This window comes from Dermochelys coriacea, chromosome 17 (assembly GCF_009764565.3).
Source record: "Dermochelys coriacea isolate rDerCor1 chromosome 17, rDerCor1.pri.v4, whole genome shotgun sequence".
NCBI classification, from domain to species: domain Eukaryota; kingdom Metazoa; phylum Chordata; order Testudines; family Dermochelyidae; genus Dermochelys; species Dermochelys coriacea.
In genome coordinates, this window is record NC_050084.1 from 23,719,098 (window position 1) to 23,737,217 (window position 18,120).

Here is an 18,120-nt window from a genome sequence, read left to right on the forward strand (position 1 = left end):
CCCTATTCTGCTAGGCACTGTACAAATACAGAACAAAGACAATCTGTGACATCCTGACCAGGGGGGCTGGAACAATTTGTACAGTGGGGGTGCTGAGAGCCATTGAACCAAACTGTAAACCCTGTATATAATGGAAACCACTTCAAGCCAGGGGGTATGGCAGCAACCCCAGCACCCATGACCCAATATTCACCCCTGTCATATAATTAGGATACGTCTTATACTAAGTAAGCCTAAGCATTCTAAAAGTCTTGATCTGACAGTAATATCTTGTTGGATTGTATGTGCTATCGTCGTATGCAAAGTTTTGAAGCTTGGCTACATATGTGTTACTGAAACATGTCCTGAGGTAGAAAACACACACAAACAGCCTTTCAGGTACAACAGTAAAAAGGCCAAACAATGTTAATGGCTTATTGAGGAAATGCACACAATCACAAGGATTACCCCAGGAACTGTGTACAACAGAAACCTCTCAGAGATAGCACTACACAAAGGGAACTGTTTGACCCAGCTCACAGCAAAAGAGCTTTCCAGAAAGCAGGGAGAAGATATAAAAGGGGGGAAATGACATTATGGGGAACCTCACTCTCCCTACAACATAATACCTGGAAACACCTGAGGGGCAAGGACTGAACTATGGGAAGTGATGGTCCTAGGCTAGAAAGATCTTTAGCCTGTGTATGAAAACCTGGGAAAGCCAAGGCAACTTACGCCTTAAGAGTCTGTCAGCCTGTTTATCACTCAGGGTGAGAATCTGCTAATTTATATATCTTATGTATCTAGTGTGTTAAGCTCAGTTTGCATTTTTTGTTTATTTACTAAGGTAATCTGCTTTGATCTGTTTGCTATCACTTACAGTCACTTAAAATACTTAATAAACTTGTTTTTGTTTTAAACCCAGTTTGTGGAATTCATAACTGGAGGGAGGGGGGCAAAAAGCTGTGCTTATCACTCTCCATATTGAGGGAGAGGGAGAATTTCAATTAGCTTATGCTGTAAATTCTCTGTGCAGCGAAAGACAATACAATTTTGGGTTTTCTCTCCAGAAGGGGAGTGCACTTGAGTGCTGGGCAATTTCTTAGCTGAAAGTGTTCCCATCTAGTGCTGATTTCAGTGTCAGTATCTTTCTGCAGCTGCGTGTGTCCCTACCTGTGTGCGCGCGCGCGCTAGAGGAGGTTTGAGGGCCTGGCTTAGCAGGACAGGGTGAGGGAACCCAGACTGGTGGAACAGGTAGGCTCAGTGGTACCCCAGTACATCAGGTGGCACCCCAGAAGGGGGAGCAACCCACCACACAATCCCTGTCCCAAAAAGGGGACAATCTAAGCATAAGACATGAGACACCAGATGGATGATTTAGTTGGGGATTGGTCCTGCTTTGAGCAGGGGGTTGGACTAGATGACCTCCTGAGGTCTCTTCCAACCCTGATATTCCATGATACAGATAGACTGATGGGAGAGTACAAAGAACCTATGAGACATAGAAAATGAGATTAAAGAATGCAGGAGAGTTGTGCATTCTTTTATGGGAATCTGGGACTTTTTTATTCCAAATGATCTGAACACTTCAGAGCCAATGACTGATCAAAAAAGGAGCAGCATGGATGGGAAATTCTTAAACAGAAACAGCTCTGCAAGATTCCCAAATGCTTTAATGGAAGAACCATGCCTACCACCTTTTAAACTGGATACATCAGCATTTGCTGCAACTTATGCTACCCCGTTAGCTTAGGTGCAATACTGCTCCAATTCCACAACCCAGGGTGAAGAGCGACATATGGCTGCTACGCTGTGGGTTATTAGCCAGGGTGAGGGAAGGGGTGGGGAGATGTCTGGCTGGTACATTGCCCTGCCAGGGGGTTATACGAGGTGTGGGGGGGTCTGGCTGGTATGTTACTCACTTGTAATTGCTGTTGATGTCAGAAACTCTCCAGACATTCTGCAAGTCAAAGTCCATTCTCACAACTTCCATCTCAAACCGGTATTTCACGTGGTCTCCTGGAACAGCACAGGCACAGCAGTTACTGGCAGCTAGACACAGCCAAGGGAAACCTAAACCTGGTAGCTGCGACATTACAGGACTGGATGAGCAAGAGGCCAGATGGTGTCTGAATGCTGTGGGATGGGTGCTTTTCCAAAGGTCACATTCACTTGTTCAGGATAAGGGGTGACTTGACTACAGTCTATAAACACCTACACATGGGGAACAAATATCTGATAATGAGCTCCTCAATCTAGCAGACAGAGGTAGAACATGATCAAATGGCTGGAAGTTGAAAGTAGACCAATTCAGACTGGAAATACGGCGCACATTTTTAGCGATGAGATAATAATTAACCATTGGAACAATTTACCAAGGGTCATGGTGGATTGGATGTTTTTCTAGAAGATCAGGGAATGCTCAGGGAATTATTATGGGGAAGTTCTCTGGCCTGCATTATACAGGAGGTGAAACTAGATCACAGTGGTCCCTTCCAGTTTGGAATGTATGAATACCTGGTAAACAAAAAAGCGAGGGACTGGATGTTAATGGCAAATCGGAAGTTGGGCCTAAATGGCGAACACAATAATGAGAGGATGGACTATTCCAACCAAAGGCCCGCTTTGGGGGCTAGGACGTGTGGCCTGATGGAGGGATTTCTGTAGGAGGGGGAATGCCAGTCAGGACTCCACTCCACTTGAGGGATTCTGTACTTCGCCCATGGACCCCAAAGATCTAATCATCATCATCATGCAGTTCAGACGTCAGAACACCCTGTCGACAGTGCCACACCAGCAAAGACATGTGAGATCCTGCTGTCTCCCTTTTCCTTGCGTGTTCCTTTCTGCCCTGCTATTTTTTCCTCCTGTTCTACCTCCCTGTCTCTCTTGGTTTTCATCTCATCCTAAGGTCAACTGTACCACACAAGATCAGCACAATGAGACAAGACAGCCCATCCAGCTTTGCCCAGCCTGAGAGAGACTGTTAAAGGAGAAGGTCCAGCCAGAAGATCTCAGATCCCAGATGGGAAAATAAGCCAGAGCTCAGTGCAACTACTGTAGTGGCTAATCTGCCAACCCACAGCATCTTTCTGAGACTGACCTGACACCCAAAGTCCTGAAAACATTAACAAAAGCCATATTTCCCCCACCGTTAGTATACTTTCTTTTCTCCCCTTGGATCTGCCTGTTAAAAGCAGGAAAAGCGACTATCCTTCATATCTTAGAGCTGAGCAACAAAGCTCTTTCCTTGCTACCAAGAAAAGTTATCCCACAAAATGAGAGAGCACCTGATCCATCAATTTTAAAGACAGGTTTCAGAGTAGCAGCCGTGTTAGTCTGTATTCGCAAAAAGAAAAGGAGTACTTGTGGCACCTGAGACTAAAGTTTATTTGAGCATAAGCTTTCGTGAACTACAGCATCATCAGTTGCATCCGATGAAATGAGCTGTAGCTCACGAAAGCTTATGCTCAAATAAATCTGTTAGTCTCTAAGGTGCCACCAGTACTCCTTTTCTTTTTATCAATTTTAAAGGGATTTTGACAGGTTTTGGTTACTTTTTTATCATAGAATTCAACTGCTGTTTTAAAGTACTATATAAATTGTTTGACTTCTTTTTCTCTTGTGTATTCTAACTAATAAATCTCTAAACTTCAGCATGAATTTCCTAGCATGTTTGCCACGGTACGAAGTAGGCTGAGGTCTCTGTATGGCAAACCCCAAATATTATTTAAAACTGTTTAATGTTGAAGTAATAAGGTCACGGTAAAACCTTTCACTCTTTGGGCCCATTTATTTCATCTAAATTAATACAGCAATTTCTCCAGGCCCCGAACTCCTCTAATCAGCCCCTGAGGCCAGATCAATTGGGGAGGCATATTCTAGAATCAAGGGCCTGGCACTGGGAACATCCTATCCTCAGCCTAGATTTGGGATTGTCAGCTCAAGTGCCTCCAACAACCTACAGTCCTGGAATAGAAGGAGACAATCCAGAAAGAGGGCTTTATCCCCACTGTTGGGTGCTGCATGTGTCTGTCCATGACGGTAAGAATTTAGGTTTAATCACCCTGCCATATTTGTTGCTCAGTGGCCTGAACACTTTTGGGAGAGGAGATGCAAACAGAATTATTAATGACATACAACCTTTCAAGAAAGCCATGAACATTTACCAGTCCAGAGACAAGATCTACTCATTCTCTGTCAGAACCCAAGGTTGAAGTTGGGGTGACCTCTGGTGAGCTTTTTAGCATGTGTGTAGGTTTTTCTATTGCTTAAATGTTTTCTCTGCAATGCTTTTACCTTAGAATAAATTTGCTTGCTTAGAAAGAGCTTGGTGGTAACGTTTAACCGTGGGCAATACGAAGGCCACAGCCTTAGGAGAGAAAGCAAAGCACAGAGTCTGGTTCACTGGGGAGGGAGGGAATGGAACTGTGCAGCCTTAAAAATCCCCCGGTCAGTAAGGAATGAGACAGGAGTTCCCAAGAGAGGTGATGGCTAGGAGCCAGGAACCTGAAGTGTGTGCTCTTGGTGAACCACGGAGGGGGAATATAAGTGCAGTTGCCCTGAAACTGTGAAGCCAGGAAGGAGATGTTTCCTGAGTGACATGCTGCTAGCCAAGCGGTGAGCCCGCTCTGCACCAGCTAAAGCTTCCAGGCGATGGTCAGGTGCAGCACCTGAATCTCCAGGTTAGGTCTGGATGTGGCCCTGGACTCAGCAATCGACCAGGAGACACTGCCACCTCCTAGCCAGAGGAAGATGGACAGAGCACACCTGGCTATAGCTACTCTTTGTGTAGCAAAGGACTTAACAGGACCATCAAGAGGGATATGGGAGACTGCTGCAGCAGAACACAAAAGCACAGCATGATATGGGCGTGTGGTTTCCCTCTTCCTGGATATACCATGAGGGCTGCACTAAGAAAGGAGCTGGTTGGGAGCTCACCTGGGTGACACAGATGTGCATGCTGATCCTCCTCATCGGCACAGACTCCCAAGCACCAAGCATGGTAGGCGAATGCAAACAGGTCTTCAGGCTTTGCAGGGCGGGCAATGGCTCGGCTCAGTCTCTTCAGCCACTCCTGGCACTGTTTAAAGGTGGAGAAATGGCACCTGCAGGACACATAGACTCAGTAGGGCCAGTCAGGATGAACTGACAGGGAATTCCACGGCCTTGGAGTTCAACCAGGGGAGAAGAGGGAGATCCAACCTCCCTGGGAGGACCAAGGGGCTCTGAGCTTCCCAGGGGAAGGCTGGGCCACACCCTCCCACATATCTGAGAGCACCCTCCAGGATAACAGGGCTCGACTCAGCAGCACAGACTAGGGCAGGGAATCCACAAGGCTGCTGGCCAAACCCGTGGCTGGAGAAACCTTACACTGTGGCAATAGGAGGGAACTATGCAGCTACCTGACCACTTTGGAGTCCTTGCAGATGATGTGAAGCTGGAACATGTCCCGAGTCTCTACGCTTTCCATCATCCTCAAAGGCACCTGAAACAGAAAGACGCAGAGCGTCACTTGACAGCATGGGATGTCCCACACCAGCAGGGACCCCAGCCTATCACTCTCTCATTGTGCATCCCAGCCAAGGCTCTCTGAGCAGCAAAGAGGATCCCACATTTACATAGCTTCATGATCCACAATTTAGAGTCTCCCCCCTTAACCCCCACCCTGTCCTCCTCTCTCATTGTCAGGGAGGATCTGACTAGGGAGGGCAGAACAACAGGGGTGCCTGGAACCACTGGATACAACCTAGCAAGCAACAGGGGATCACAAATGCAGAAGAGACAAGGGCACCAGGAAAATAGGGGACTGAAGAAACTGAGTAAGGCACTGTGGCACTTCAGCAGCATGGGCCATAGTTCCTGGCACCACACCCCTGGCCTCAATACAAGAAGAATCACGTCTAGCCTGGTCTGCAAGAACATTTTTCACTGGTCTTAAACCCAACTGCTGGGGAGATTAGAGCCTGCAAGAAAGGAGAATAGCAAAGAGAGAAAGGAGAAAGAGAGAAGTCTGACCATCACCCACATGCCAACACAGAGGTCTTCACCCCACAAACGGGAGGGACAGCATTTCTGTGACTTGCTAATGGCACTGGAGTATGTCAGGCTGCGTGCCTCTTTAGAGATGCAGCTTCTGTGTCACAGGGCATGTCGCCACCTACTGGAATGACTCCAAGACTTAATTTCATGGAGGATGACGAGAGACCTAAAAGTGGATTCTGCAGCCACAGAATACTGCAGCAGCCTAAGAATGCCAAAGGCCTCGGTTGTGAGTAACAAACCAGTGACTGACAGAGCTGCACTTACGTTGACCACGGAGTCTTTCAATTTGATATGAAGTCGGTAGTTGGAAATGGCGATCACGGCATCATTAGCATGGCCCAAATACTCCACACCCTCACCCTGCAGCACAGAGAATGGGACCTGCAAGGGGGAGAGACAGTCAGAGCAGCTGTCAGACAAACACACCCAGAACTCCTTGTGCAACAGGGAGTGAAGAGCCAGCTCTGCTAGTGCCTTCTCCATGCGATTTCCACATGAAATCAGTAGGACACAGCAATCCCAGTGGGACCTGAGCGCAGGCAGCAGGGCACAGTGCACCCCCCTACCCCCCATGAATTCACCTCTGAAAGCTCTTCAGTGTGAAACGTGGGGCTGACTCAGCAATGCTTGGGCCCTCAAATTCACCTTTCCAGGAACATTTGGTTGTGTTCATACAACTGCAGGTTTCAGAGTAGCAGCCATGTTAGTCTGTATTCGCAAAAAGAAAAGGAGTACTTGTGGCACCTTAGAGACTAACAAATTTATGTGAGCATAAGCTTTCGTGAGCTACAGCTCACTTCATCGGATTCATTTGGTGGAAAATACAGTGGGGAGATTTATATACACACACAGAGAACATGAAACAATGGGTTTTATCATACACACTGTACGGAGAGTGATCACTTAAGATGAGCCATCACCAGCAGCAGGGGGTGGAAAGGAGGAAAACCTTTCATGGCGACAAGCAAGGTAGGTTATTTCCAGCAGTTAACAAGAACGTCTGAGGAACAGTGCGGGGTGGGGTGGGGGGGAGAAATAACATGGGGAAATAGTTTTACTTAGTGTAATGACTCATCCATTCCCAGTCTCTATTCAAGCCTAAGGTAATTGTATCCAGTTTGCAAATTAATTCCAATTCAGCAGTCTCTTGTTGGAGTTTGTTTTTGAAGTTATTTTTGTTGAAGGATAGCCATTCTCAGGTCTGTAATCGAGTGACCAAAGAGACTGAAGTGCCTCTGTGGTTGATGTGATGTGATCACATCAGCCACACTATCAGAGGCTTGTTCACCTGCACATCTACCAATGTGATATATGCCATCATGTGCCAGCAATGCCCCTCTGCCATGTACATTGGTCAAACTGGACAGTCTCTACGTAAAAGAATAAATGGACACAAATCAGACGTCAAGAATTATAACATTCAAAAACCAGTCGGAGAACACTTCAATCTCTCCGGTCACTCGATTACAGACCTGAGAATGGCTATTCTTCAACAAAAAAGCTTCAAAAACAGACTCCAACGAGAGACTGCTGAATTGGAATTAATTTGCAAACTGGATACAATTAACTTAGGCTTGAACAGAGACTGGGAATGGATGAGTCATTACACTAAGTAAAACTATTTCTCCCCCCCACCCCACCCCCCACTGTTCCTCAGATGTTCTTGTTAACTGCTGGAAATGGCCTACCTTGCTTGTCACCATGAAAGGTTCCCCCCCCCCCCCGCGGCTGGTGATGGCTCATCTTAAGTGATCACTCTCCTTACAGTGTGTATGATAAAACCCATTGTTTCATGTTCTCTGTGTGTGTGTATATAAATCTCCCCACTGTATTTTCCACCAAATGCATCTGATGAAGTGAGCTATAGCTCACGAAAGCTTATGCTCTAATAAATTTGTTAGTCTCTAAGGTGCCACAAGTACTCCTTTTCTTTATAAAACTGCAGGGGGAGCTATTTGTACCTCAAGCCCTGGTGCTCCTGCCCTGTGCACATTGACAGTAAGATCAGTGGGGAGCAAGGAGAGGGATTTAAAGTCACTGGCTTTCTCACTGTGACACAACACTAGCATAAGCCGCAGGTGGAAGGGGAGGGATCTCAAAGAAGAATCACTTGTTTGGAGGCACTTTGCATGTGTCCCAGAACAGGGAGCAAGGTGTCTGTGTAGCCCAAATTGAATCACATCCCCAGACAGCACCGAGCCATATATATGGTCTTGCAGAGTCGTGTATATGTAAAACAATTATCTGCAGCATGAGACCCACTGGCCACAGCCCAAGCAACTAGAGGAGCCAGACAAGGAATCTGGCCACAATCTCTGCAGACGGGACTGTACATGAACCACACAATCATTTCTGTGGCCAACAATAGAAATGAAAATGCAAATCTGATGGACAGGCCATATACTAGGCTTCTCTCTCTCTCTCTCTTCCTCAGTCAGGAAGTGACCCAGCTATTTTAAAACTTGGAGGCCATGTACACAGCCAGGTATAATGTTCATCTTGTGCAAAAGAGGGGAGGAAAAGATCCAGAATAACCTAAAATTGGCCACGGTTGTGCTCTCTCTGCGATTCAAAGCCCATAGGTTTGTTAAGGGAGGCTCTCTCTTTATAAAGCTAGGACATCCAATCATAGAACAGATGCCACAACACGTGATTTAGACGAGATTTAGACAAATCTCACAAAAATATCAAGTAGCCATAATTGTCAAATCACAGGCTGTAATGTGTCCACACAAGGATTTGATTACATTATTCCTTACAAATACTTTAACCAGCTCCAATTCCCATGTTTTAAAACTAATAGTCTATACTGTTTAATTTCATATACTTTTGTGGCCTAAATACTGAATTTCCTGGCTCTCCAAATTTTTTGAAGTTATCAAGGATTTCTCCCCTCAAGTTATTTATAGGGCAGACAATGAATCGCAGTTAACTCACACAATTAACTCAAAAAAATTAATCGCAATTAAAAAAATTAATCACGATTAATCACATTGTTAAACAATAGAATACCAATTGAAATTTATTCAATATTTTGGATGTTTTTCTACATTTTCAAATATATTGATTTCAGCTACAACACAAAATATGAAGTGTAGAGTGCTCACTTGATATTTTTTATTACAAATATTTGCACTGTAAAAAACAAAAGAAATAGTATTTTTCAATTCAATACAAGTACTGTTGTGCAATCTCTATCATGAAAGTTGAACTTACAAATGTTTAATTATGTACAAAAAATAACTGCATTCAAAAGTAAAACCATGTAAAACTTCAGAGCCTACAAGTCCACTCAGTTCTAGTTCTTGTTCAGCCAATCACTCAGACGAACAAGTTTGTTTACATTTGCAGGAGATAATGCTGCCTGGTTCTTGTTCACAATGTCACCTGAAAGTGAGAACAGGTGTTCTCCACGGCAATGTTGTAGCCAGCGTTGCAAGATATTTACATGCTAGATGCAATAAAGATTCATATGTCCCTTCATGCTTCAACCACCATTCTAGAGGACATGCATCCATGCTGATGACTGATTCTGCTTGATAACACTCCAAAGTAACGTGGACCGATGCATGTTCATTTTCATCATTTAAGTCAGATGCCAGCAGCAGAAGGTTGATTTTTTTTTTTTTTGATGGTTCAGGTTGTATAGTTTCCGCATCGGAGTGTTGCTCTTTTAAGACATCCGAAAGCATGCTCCACACCTCGTCCCTCTCAGATTTTGGAAGGCACTTCAGATTCTTAAATCACGGGTTGAGTGCTGTAGCTATCTTTAGAAATCTCACATTGTACTTCCTTTGCGTTTTGTCAAATCTGCAGTGACCATCATCCAAGACTACTATAACATGAAATATATGGCAGAATGTGAATAAAATGGAGCAGGGGACATACAATTATCCCCCAAGGAGAAAATTTCAGTCAAAAATTTAATTAACGCATTATTTTTTTTAACGAGTGTCATAAGCATGGAAGCATGTCCTCTGGAATGGTGTCCGAAGAATGAAGGGGCATGTTTAGCATATCTGGCAAGTAAATACCTTGCAATGCTGGCTACAAAAGCCCCATGTTGAACGCCTGTTCTCACTTTCTGGTGACGTAAATAAGAAGTGGTCAGCATTATCTCCCGTAAATGTAAACAAACTTGTTTGTCTTAGCGACTGGCTGAATGAGAAGTAGGACTGAGTGCACTTGTAGGCTCTAAAGTTTTGCATTGTTTTGTTTTTGAGTGCAGTTATGTAACAAAAAAAAAAATCTACATTTTTAAGTTGCACTTTCACCATAAAGAAATTGCAATTAATTTTTTTAATCACACAATTTTTTTAAATCATTTGACAGCCCTAGTTATTTATAAATGTTAACAACCTTAAAGGGCACCATCAACTTAAAAACCACTTCTGCCTGAAATCCGTGTTTTTAAGAGTTTTATGCAATACCGAAGCTTTTAGCTGACAGATTGGGGAAAACTATTCTCTTTTTGCAGTTTATGTCTGTTTTTGGCAGCACTTTCTGTCTAGTCAGTCGCTGCTTCCCATGTTAGTGTGGCTTTTTCACATGGCAAATAAGCAGCAAGAACCTTTTTAACAATATGTTTGTAAAGTTATAACAATTGGAAGGGGGTAATCATGAAACAAACTGACAGGTGGAGCAACTGTCACAATTTCCAACTCATTGTTCAAAGTCAACTTGATCTCAAATTGATGGTGCCTTTTGAATCATACTTTAACTTAAGAGAACAGTACGAATTTGTGCATGTGAATTACTCCTTTGATGCTGAACTGTAAGGTCTGTCAGCAGAAAGCTACTGTTGCAGTGCGCTCGGCTATATACAGTTCTGTTCAGGATTTGGTTTAGAGGATGCGTCTCAAAGAATGGTGACATGACAGATCAGTCATCCCACCCCCATTCTTCAGTGAACTTCCTTGTAATCTGACCACATGCCGTCCCTCTCACAACCTAGGGTCTTCTGTTTCCCATGACCCTCAATTTTCAACCCCTTATTCATTCCTTAGCCTAGGGCCTATGAATGTAGCTCAGCATGGCACTGCCATCTGGACCAATGACCTTGGGAACAGTAGAGCACCAAGTGCAAGTCTGGAGCCAGAGCCTGGCTCCAGGTACAGGAGGAGGACAGCAGACATGTAAGGGAGTGGTCTACGCTGAGGCAGCAGGAGAATCAAGCAGCTTTGGTCAAAGCATCAATCTGTGACACTCTCCTTGCTCGCATAGGTGCTTCCATGGCAGCATCTATATGTCATCCCAAAGCCCCTTCAGGGATCTCTCTCCTTCCAGCCGCTCTGGTCTGTGCCTCCACAGTATGACAAAGCCACATCACCACACACTGGATCAGATTTGTTGCCGGATGGTTAGTGCCACACTATGAGACAGTCTGACCCTACAACCAGCCTAAGTGGCCCAGGAGGGTCTTCCATCAGCAGAGAGTCAGCATAGAGGCTGTTGCAACTCACCCCCCCCCCCCGCTGACAGCACAGAAGGAGAAGGAAGCATGCCCAGGACAACTCTGCACTATGTCATTCCTCAGTTATGTTTCCCATCCCCTTGTGGCTATGGCAGCACAGTGTAAATCAGAACATCTTGGTGTGGAGGAAGAGGAGGGTCAGGAGGAGCACACAGCAGCTGCAAGTCAGCAGCCTGCAAGCTCAGGGAAGAAGCCTGTTCCCTGAAGGTAACCTCTACCACCCATGAGCATGTGGCCTGGGATTTACACAGTGTTCTTGAGTTGATGGTTTCCTGGGATTTTACATCCTTACCTGTAGAGACTCTTCCTCCTTAACCAGCTCTTTTGGTGGGAACAAGTCCTTGGCCTGGATGTACTCTAAACTGGGAGGGCCTTCTTCACCCTGCATTCCAAACAGAACACACTCAGACAAGAAAAGTCTGGGAGCAGTTTGAGGTTAATTGGACAAAGTACTCCCAAGGTTATGGATTTGGAAAAACAGTTTGCTTTTTCACTTTTGAACAGTAACTTTTTTAACCTAAAGTATCTCTCAGACATCATGGATTAATTCCCACTTTGCTATAGACATTACTGCTCAATCAGAATACAGCACTAGATCATTTTTATTAAGTCAAGTGGAAACCTATGGAATTAGATGATAAAAGATTGACACTTTGGAAGCTCCATGAAAGTTTCTGAACATTTAAACTCCATGAGTGATCTTGTGGCGCTTATAAACATGAAGTCCCATGAAACAAATACTGAGGATAAGTCCATGAGAATTTCCATTATGAGTCTAAAACAAGATTTTCAGAAGTGACTAGAGATTTTGGGGACCTCCATTTTTGGTGCCCACTTGAGACTCTGTAAAGAGATCTGATTCTCAGAGGCCCTGTTACGATACCTCAAACCGGGAACCCCAAATCACTAGCACGTATGAAAATCTTACCTTAATTTTCACCCACTTCTAAATTGAGCAAAATGGCAATTTTTTCCTCTCTCATTTAAGGACTTGTTTCCTTTCTTAGGAGATTTTTTTAAAAGTGGATATTAACTGGACAGGGTAAGACTTTGGGAGAAAAGCAGTTTAGAAGTCTAACTTTCATTGAAAGATCTCTTTTAAACTAATTTTCTTCTAGAGTTTCTCAAACTGGTTTTATTCATTGGTCATGAGTGAGGTCTAGGCTTGGAGAAAACGCACACTTTCACAATTATCAAAAAAACAAAAGCTTGTGACTTTAAAATAAAAAACCTTTGTGCCCAAGCCTTTTGGGGAAGAAACTTGAAATCTGACACAAGGCTAGTCTCCATGACAGACCATGGTGGCCTAATTATTTGGCTAAGTTATAAGGGTTTAAATATACACATATACACCAGCCCAGTAATTTCATACCAGACTTTTGAAATGAAGATGTCAGCATTCTCTAGTGTTGAATATAAAACTCAGAGGCAAAGTGCACAGGGACTCATCCTCATTACTCCTGGGGGAATCCTGCGCTACTACGCAATGCAAAATTTTGCAGAAACTGCTGGTTTTTGCACAGAATTTCCTTTCCCCCCCACAGAAATGGGCTGCAATGCTGCTAGCCACCACTAGGGGACACAGGACCTGGCAAAGCCCAGCTCACTCATAGAGCACACTGCCAGGGGGAGTGTGAGAGAGTTAGAGGGTTCCCAGCATGCCCTGAGGGAAGGAGATGATGGTGTGCAGGAAACGCCACACAAGCTTGGGACCGAGCATGAGATGGCTTCTCCCGCTGGATCCCTGGGCTCTGAGGGGGAGGGGGCGGGCTTCAGGGCTCGGGGGGGGGGGAGTACGGCAGGGCTCTGGGAAGTAAGGCAGCAGGTGTCTGGGCTGGGGGGGGCCCTGCAGCTGGACTCTGGGGGGGAGAGGGTGCGGGTGTCTGGCTGGGAGGTGGGGGGGACACAGCTGGGATCTGGGTGTCTGGTCCCACAGCTGGGCTCAGGGGCGGGGGCAGGGGGAGATGGAGAAACAGGATCAGAGAAACAGGAACTGGACTGTCATAGGGGTTTCTTTAACTCTACTCCTGGGGGAATTTGTGTACGTGTCTGTATTGTTACAGACATACTTGCTGACAGGTATTTTAAAATAAATTATCAAAATAATTGAAACTGGTGTGATTATGTAGTGTTATTTTGACAAATAAAATTTGCAGATTTTTAATTTTTTGGCACAGAATTCCCCCAAGAGTATCTCATGGAACACAGAGTGCAGGCCCAGCCCCTCCATACACATATCATGGGTCTAATACTTCTCTCATTCCCCCCCACCACAGCGTGCCTCTCCACAATACACAGAACATAGGGCTAACACTTCACACACCTCCCCCCGCAGGGCACAATGTATCAGCTAGCACCTCACACATACATGTGTGCTAGGGTAACCAGATGTCCTGATTTTATAGGGACAGTCCCAATATTTGGGGCTTTGTCTCGTATAAGTTTCTATTATCCCCCACCAGATTTTCCACACTTGCTCTCTGGCCACCCTCATATACGCACAATGCACACATGCCCATGCCCTATCCCTCTGCCCGGTGCTAGAACAGTGTACAATCAACTCACACACACACAGGCCTTGAGGTTCTCCCGAGGGCAGCCTAAAGACGCACCCACCTGGCATGGAGAGAATAGTACTTCTATCAATACATGTTCTAGCTTATGTCTAGATAATCTATGGCCGTAGGGTCATCAGACCTCCATCTTGGCTTTCACTAAGTCCCAGAACTGCTAGCCACAAAGGTAGCAAGGAACTCCACTAGTATCTGGGTAGCACAATAGGGATGTGAAGCAAGCTATAGCCTACCGCACAAGGGGCTCGCCTAAGGAGCCGGCTCAGTATAGGTATGAACCACCACCTTCTTCCCATCACTTACAGGAGATGCTTTTATCCAACTTCAAGAAGTTCTGCAGCCTGTGTGCATAGGGGTTGGGCTGAGCAGTTGTGGCCCCTGCTGGGCCTTGCAATGTGTGGATCTGCGGGTCCCCCTGCTCATCCCCTTTCTTCCTGGGCCTTGGGGCGAATGGGACTGCCTGCATTGTCCTCAATATGCTCATAACACTGCAGCTCCGCATTAAGATAATGACTAATCCAGTGTCATGCTTCAAGGTTTCAGTCAGTCACTTGCCTGCAGGAATCAGGAAGGCATTGTTTCCCCAATGCACAATTGGCTACATATAATTTTTGCCTTCCTCTGAAGCATCAGTGAAGCAACAGCTGGAGATGGGACACCAGGCAGGCTGGAACAGTGCTCTGAGGTGATAGAGGAAATCCTTTCTAGCTGCCTGGCTACTGTGTCTTGGTCACGTGCTGAGAGTCCAACTGATCGCCAGACTTGGGGTTGGAAAGGAATTCCCCCTTGCATCCCACATCAGATTAGCAGGGATCTTGGGGGGGTTTTCCACCTTCTTCTGCAGCACCTGGTCAGCTCACCTTCTGGGATCAGCTAGGCACGTCTCACCTAATCAGCTCCCTGTCATTGCAGGGGTTCTGGCCATCAGTGGCAACTCAGTCTCTCCTGTTCTCCACCTGTGCGCACAGTTTAATCTCCTGGTGACTGAAATGCTTTGGTCTATTTTAAGACTTTGGGCTCCATACAGAGATCACTAGATGAAACTTCATGGCCTACTAGATGATACAATTGCCCCCTCTGGTCTTAAAGTTTATGAAACTTCCCTTTCAGTCCCTATAAAAACACGGCACCACTCCCAGCTGGAAGCCAACTCACTGTAATTCCCTAGTGACCAGCCACGTTGCAGGTGCGTGTGTGTAGATATCAGGGAGACATCCATAGGCTTCTGCCCCTACTGGTCACGAGTAATGAAGAGGGGCAGGCTCCCTGGAGAGTCTCCAGGGGAACAGCAATGGCTTGGAGCAAGAGCCCTGCAAGCCAGCAGTCAGCTCTCACCCAGCTTCGCTCACTGCTAGCCAAGTAGTGATGAAGCAGGAAAGCACAAAGGCAAGGAAGTAGCAGTGTCACTCCAGGGGAGATAGTGAGCAAAGCCTGTGGCCAGGTGGCTGCAGCGTACCATTCCCCAGAAGTGTACCTGGACTGCCACACCAGACATCACTATGCTGCCCACTCAGTAACGGGGGGGGGAGGGGGGGAAGGAGGAGGGAGAAGCAGCCCCTGGAACAGAACTAAACAGGACTTCAGCCAGCTGTGTCTCCTCATTTCCTTCCTAGCCAGCATCGTGCAATGGGGCCAGGGGAGCTCAGGGCTCCTCTGGCCCCATGTCCTCTTTGCAGGGCGTGTCAATGGGGTGGGAGCTCTGGGATCCCCTCCCTATTTGTCTCCTTCCCAGGCAGCATCAGGCAGGGTGGGTACTCAGGGATTCCCCCTAAATGCCTGCTGCTGTCATACTGTAATTTTCCAGCTGCAGACAGGGGCTGGGTAGGAGTCTGCGCAGCACACCACACTCACTCTGGCCAATTCACAGCCATGGGCTAGTTAGAACTGTGGACCCAGGAAACTGTAGGCAATCGCTGCAGGACTAGTAGGGTACAGGGCTTCTCCCAGGAGCACATGGAATCAGTGGGATGGAAGTCAGGGGAGGGAAGATTCCTTCCCACAAGAAAAAGCATCTGGGGCAGAGCAAGAGCAGCACATCGAGCCCAGGCAGGTCCAGAGCAGGGAGAGAAGCGAGGATCTGCAGGATGCCCAACTCAAGAACAGGCTGAGTCTGGGATGGCTGCCCCTTCCCTGCCTCAGGACAGGAGCCGGAAAGGAAACCTGGCCTGCAGCCCTGCATGCAGACGCTTAGCAGACAACAGGGAGGAGAAGAGAAGGCACTTACAAAGCAGTTGAGCATGGAGCAGGAACTACGGCCCGGTAGACTCATGTTCATTTCCAGAGGTGGCGGCTGGGCTGGGCGCACACAAGCAGCATCGCCCTTCTCTGGTCCTTTGCTGCTGCCGGCAGCGACTCTCTCACAATCACACCCGATCAGTGCAGCCTTCCCATCCCTCAAAGGCGGGCAGGAGCATTCCTGCTGCAAGCGACTACAGCAGGTGTGCCTGCTGGTGCCGCTGCTGACAATGGAGGCGGGGGAGGGAGGGAGGATGGAGAGACTCCACCTACCTCCTAAGGAAGCAGAGCAGACCCTGCCATCCGAGTGCCTCCTTCACAGACTGCATGGAAAATGGAGACACCAGCAAACCGACCATAAGGATTCACCCCCTCCCCACCCCCACACGCAGAGCGGGGATTCTGCTGACACATCCCCCCTTCAAACTAAGCTGCAAGCTGAGTGAGAGGTGCCTGCTGGGAAATGCAGTCCTGGCCTACAGCACACTCCCAGAGGCACCTGCCACACAGCCTTCGCTACCCAGACAGCATGTGCAGGAATGTGCAGGAACAATAGCAAGCAGCTCGCTTTGTGCGCTCACCCTGAGCCCCTCCTCCCGTAGGAGGGACCACAGAGACTCCAGCTCCAAGCTTGCTGCTTTGGGATACTCAGTTCCACAGAACCACAGCAACGAGGTCCCAAACCTCCCTGGACTGCAACTCACTAGTGCTCACAGCCTTCACCACCCAGCAGATAAACATTGCCTGATCAGGTGGAAGGGACAAAGGGGCTGTCCTCTCCCACCCTACAGCTTCCTCTTGCTAGGGAGCTCACAAGTACACACCTCTATGTCCACTGCCCTGCGCAGGCAGAGCACGGAGCACTTAGGGGGCATTGCCTCATGGGCCTTATCTACACTAGGGTCATTAGCTGAACATTTCCAAATGTAGCTAATCCAGGGGCAACTGCCCTGGTATTAGCACAGCTGGAAGCCCTAGTGCAGACAAGGCTCCCGTGGCTGCCAGCACTTTTCACGCTGTATCAATCAGTCTGAAGTTTTAAACTGACTGTTTAAAATGGCTATAGGAACCTTGTCTATGCCAGGGCTCTTAGTGCTGCCAACTCCAATGCAGCTGCATTAGGTAAGCAATAGCAACAGTGGGAACTGTTTAGAAAATACCGCCAGTGCAGACATGCCTGCAGAACAGAAGCCTCTTTACTCTCTCAGGCCTGAGCATCGCCTCAAGAGCTAAAGAAAGACAGGAATATTCCTGAAGTCCAAATTAAAGATCCAGAGTTAGTGCCTGCCAAAAGCCACACTGAGAACATTCACAAGATATAGTCTCAACTGGATTTCCATCACCAGTTGCTCTCCACTGCCCACTACTTGGACAACAGCCTGACCTTCTCAACACCTTGTTCTGTTCAGGTATCAACAGCTCCCTAACATGCTAGAGAACATCCAGGGCTTTGGACCAGCAGGAAAGAAGTAGCAGGCTAAGGCCTTCAGACCTTCTCTGTTCAAGGCAAACATGCTTGTGGTTGCACCCTGAGCTAATGGTCAGGGACCATTCCTCCAAGGTAACTGGCATATGACAAGATGAATGATGGGGTATAGAAACCCAGACACAACTGAAGAAGGAATCCTCTGTTCAGAAAGAAAAAGTGGAAACCTAGTCAACCAAGAGGTGGTGTTTGAATGACACTCCATGAGCCCAGGCCAATCACAATATACTACCTCAGGCAAACTTCCAGCACAGAAGAGCCCTTTCACTGTCAGGATTAGATACTTGGGCCTATCTGTACTACAAACATGTCCACAGCAGTGCATCTGC

At 46.8% G+C, this 18,120-nt stretch overlaps 1 protein-coding gene across 1 annotated transcript in view; it reads right to left on the minus strand.

The window, feature by feature from the left end:
* The window catches only part of MTMR4 (myotubularin related protein 4), a 47,833-nt gene extending 31,089 nt beyond the window's left edge, over positions 1-16,744 (minus strand). Inside the window, 6 exon segments of the mRNA XM_038375506.2 lie at positions 1,902-1,998; positions 4,921-5,087; positions 5,385-5,467; positions 6,289-6,405; positions 11,790-11,879; positions 16,295-16,744. Coding sequence (XP_038231434.1) covers positions 1,902-1,998; positions 4,921-5,087; positions 5,385-5,467; positions 6,289-6,405; positions 11,790-11,879; positions 16,295-16,345 — 605 coding nt within the window. The 5' untranslated portion in view covers positions 16,346-16,744.
* Positions 16,745-18,120: the final 1,376 nt, after the last annotated feature.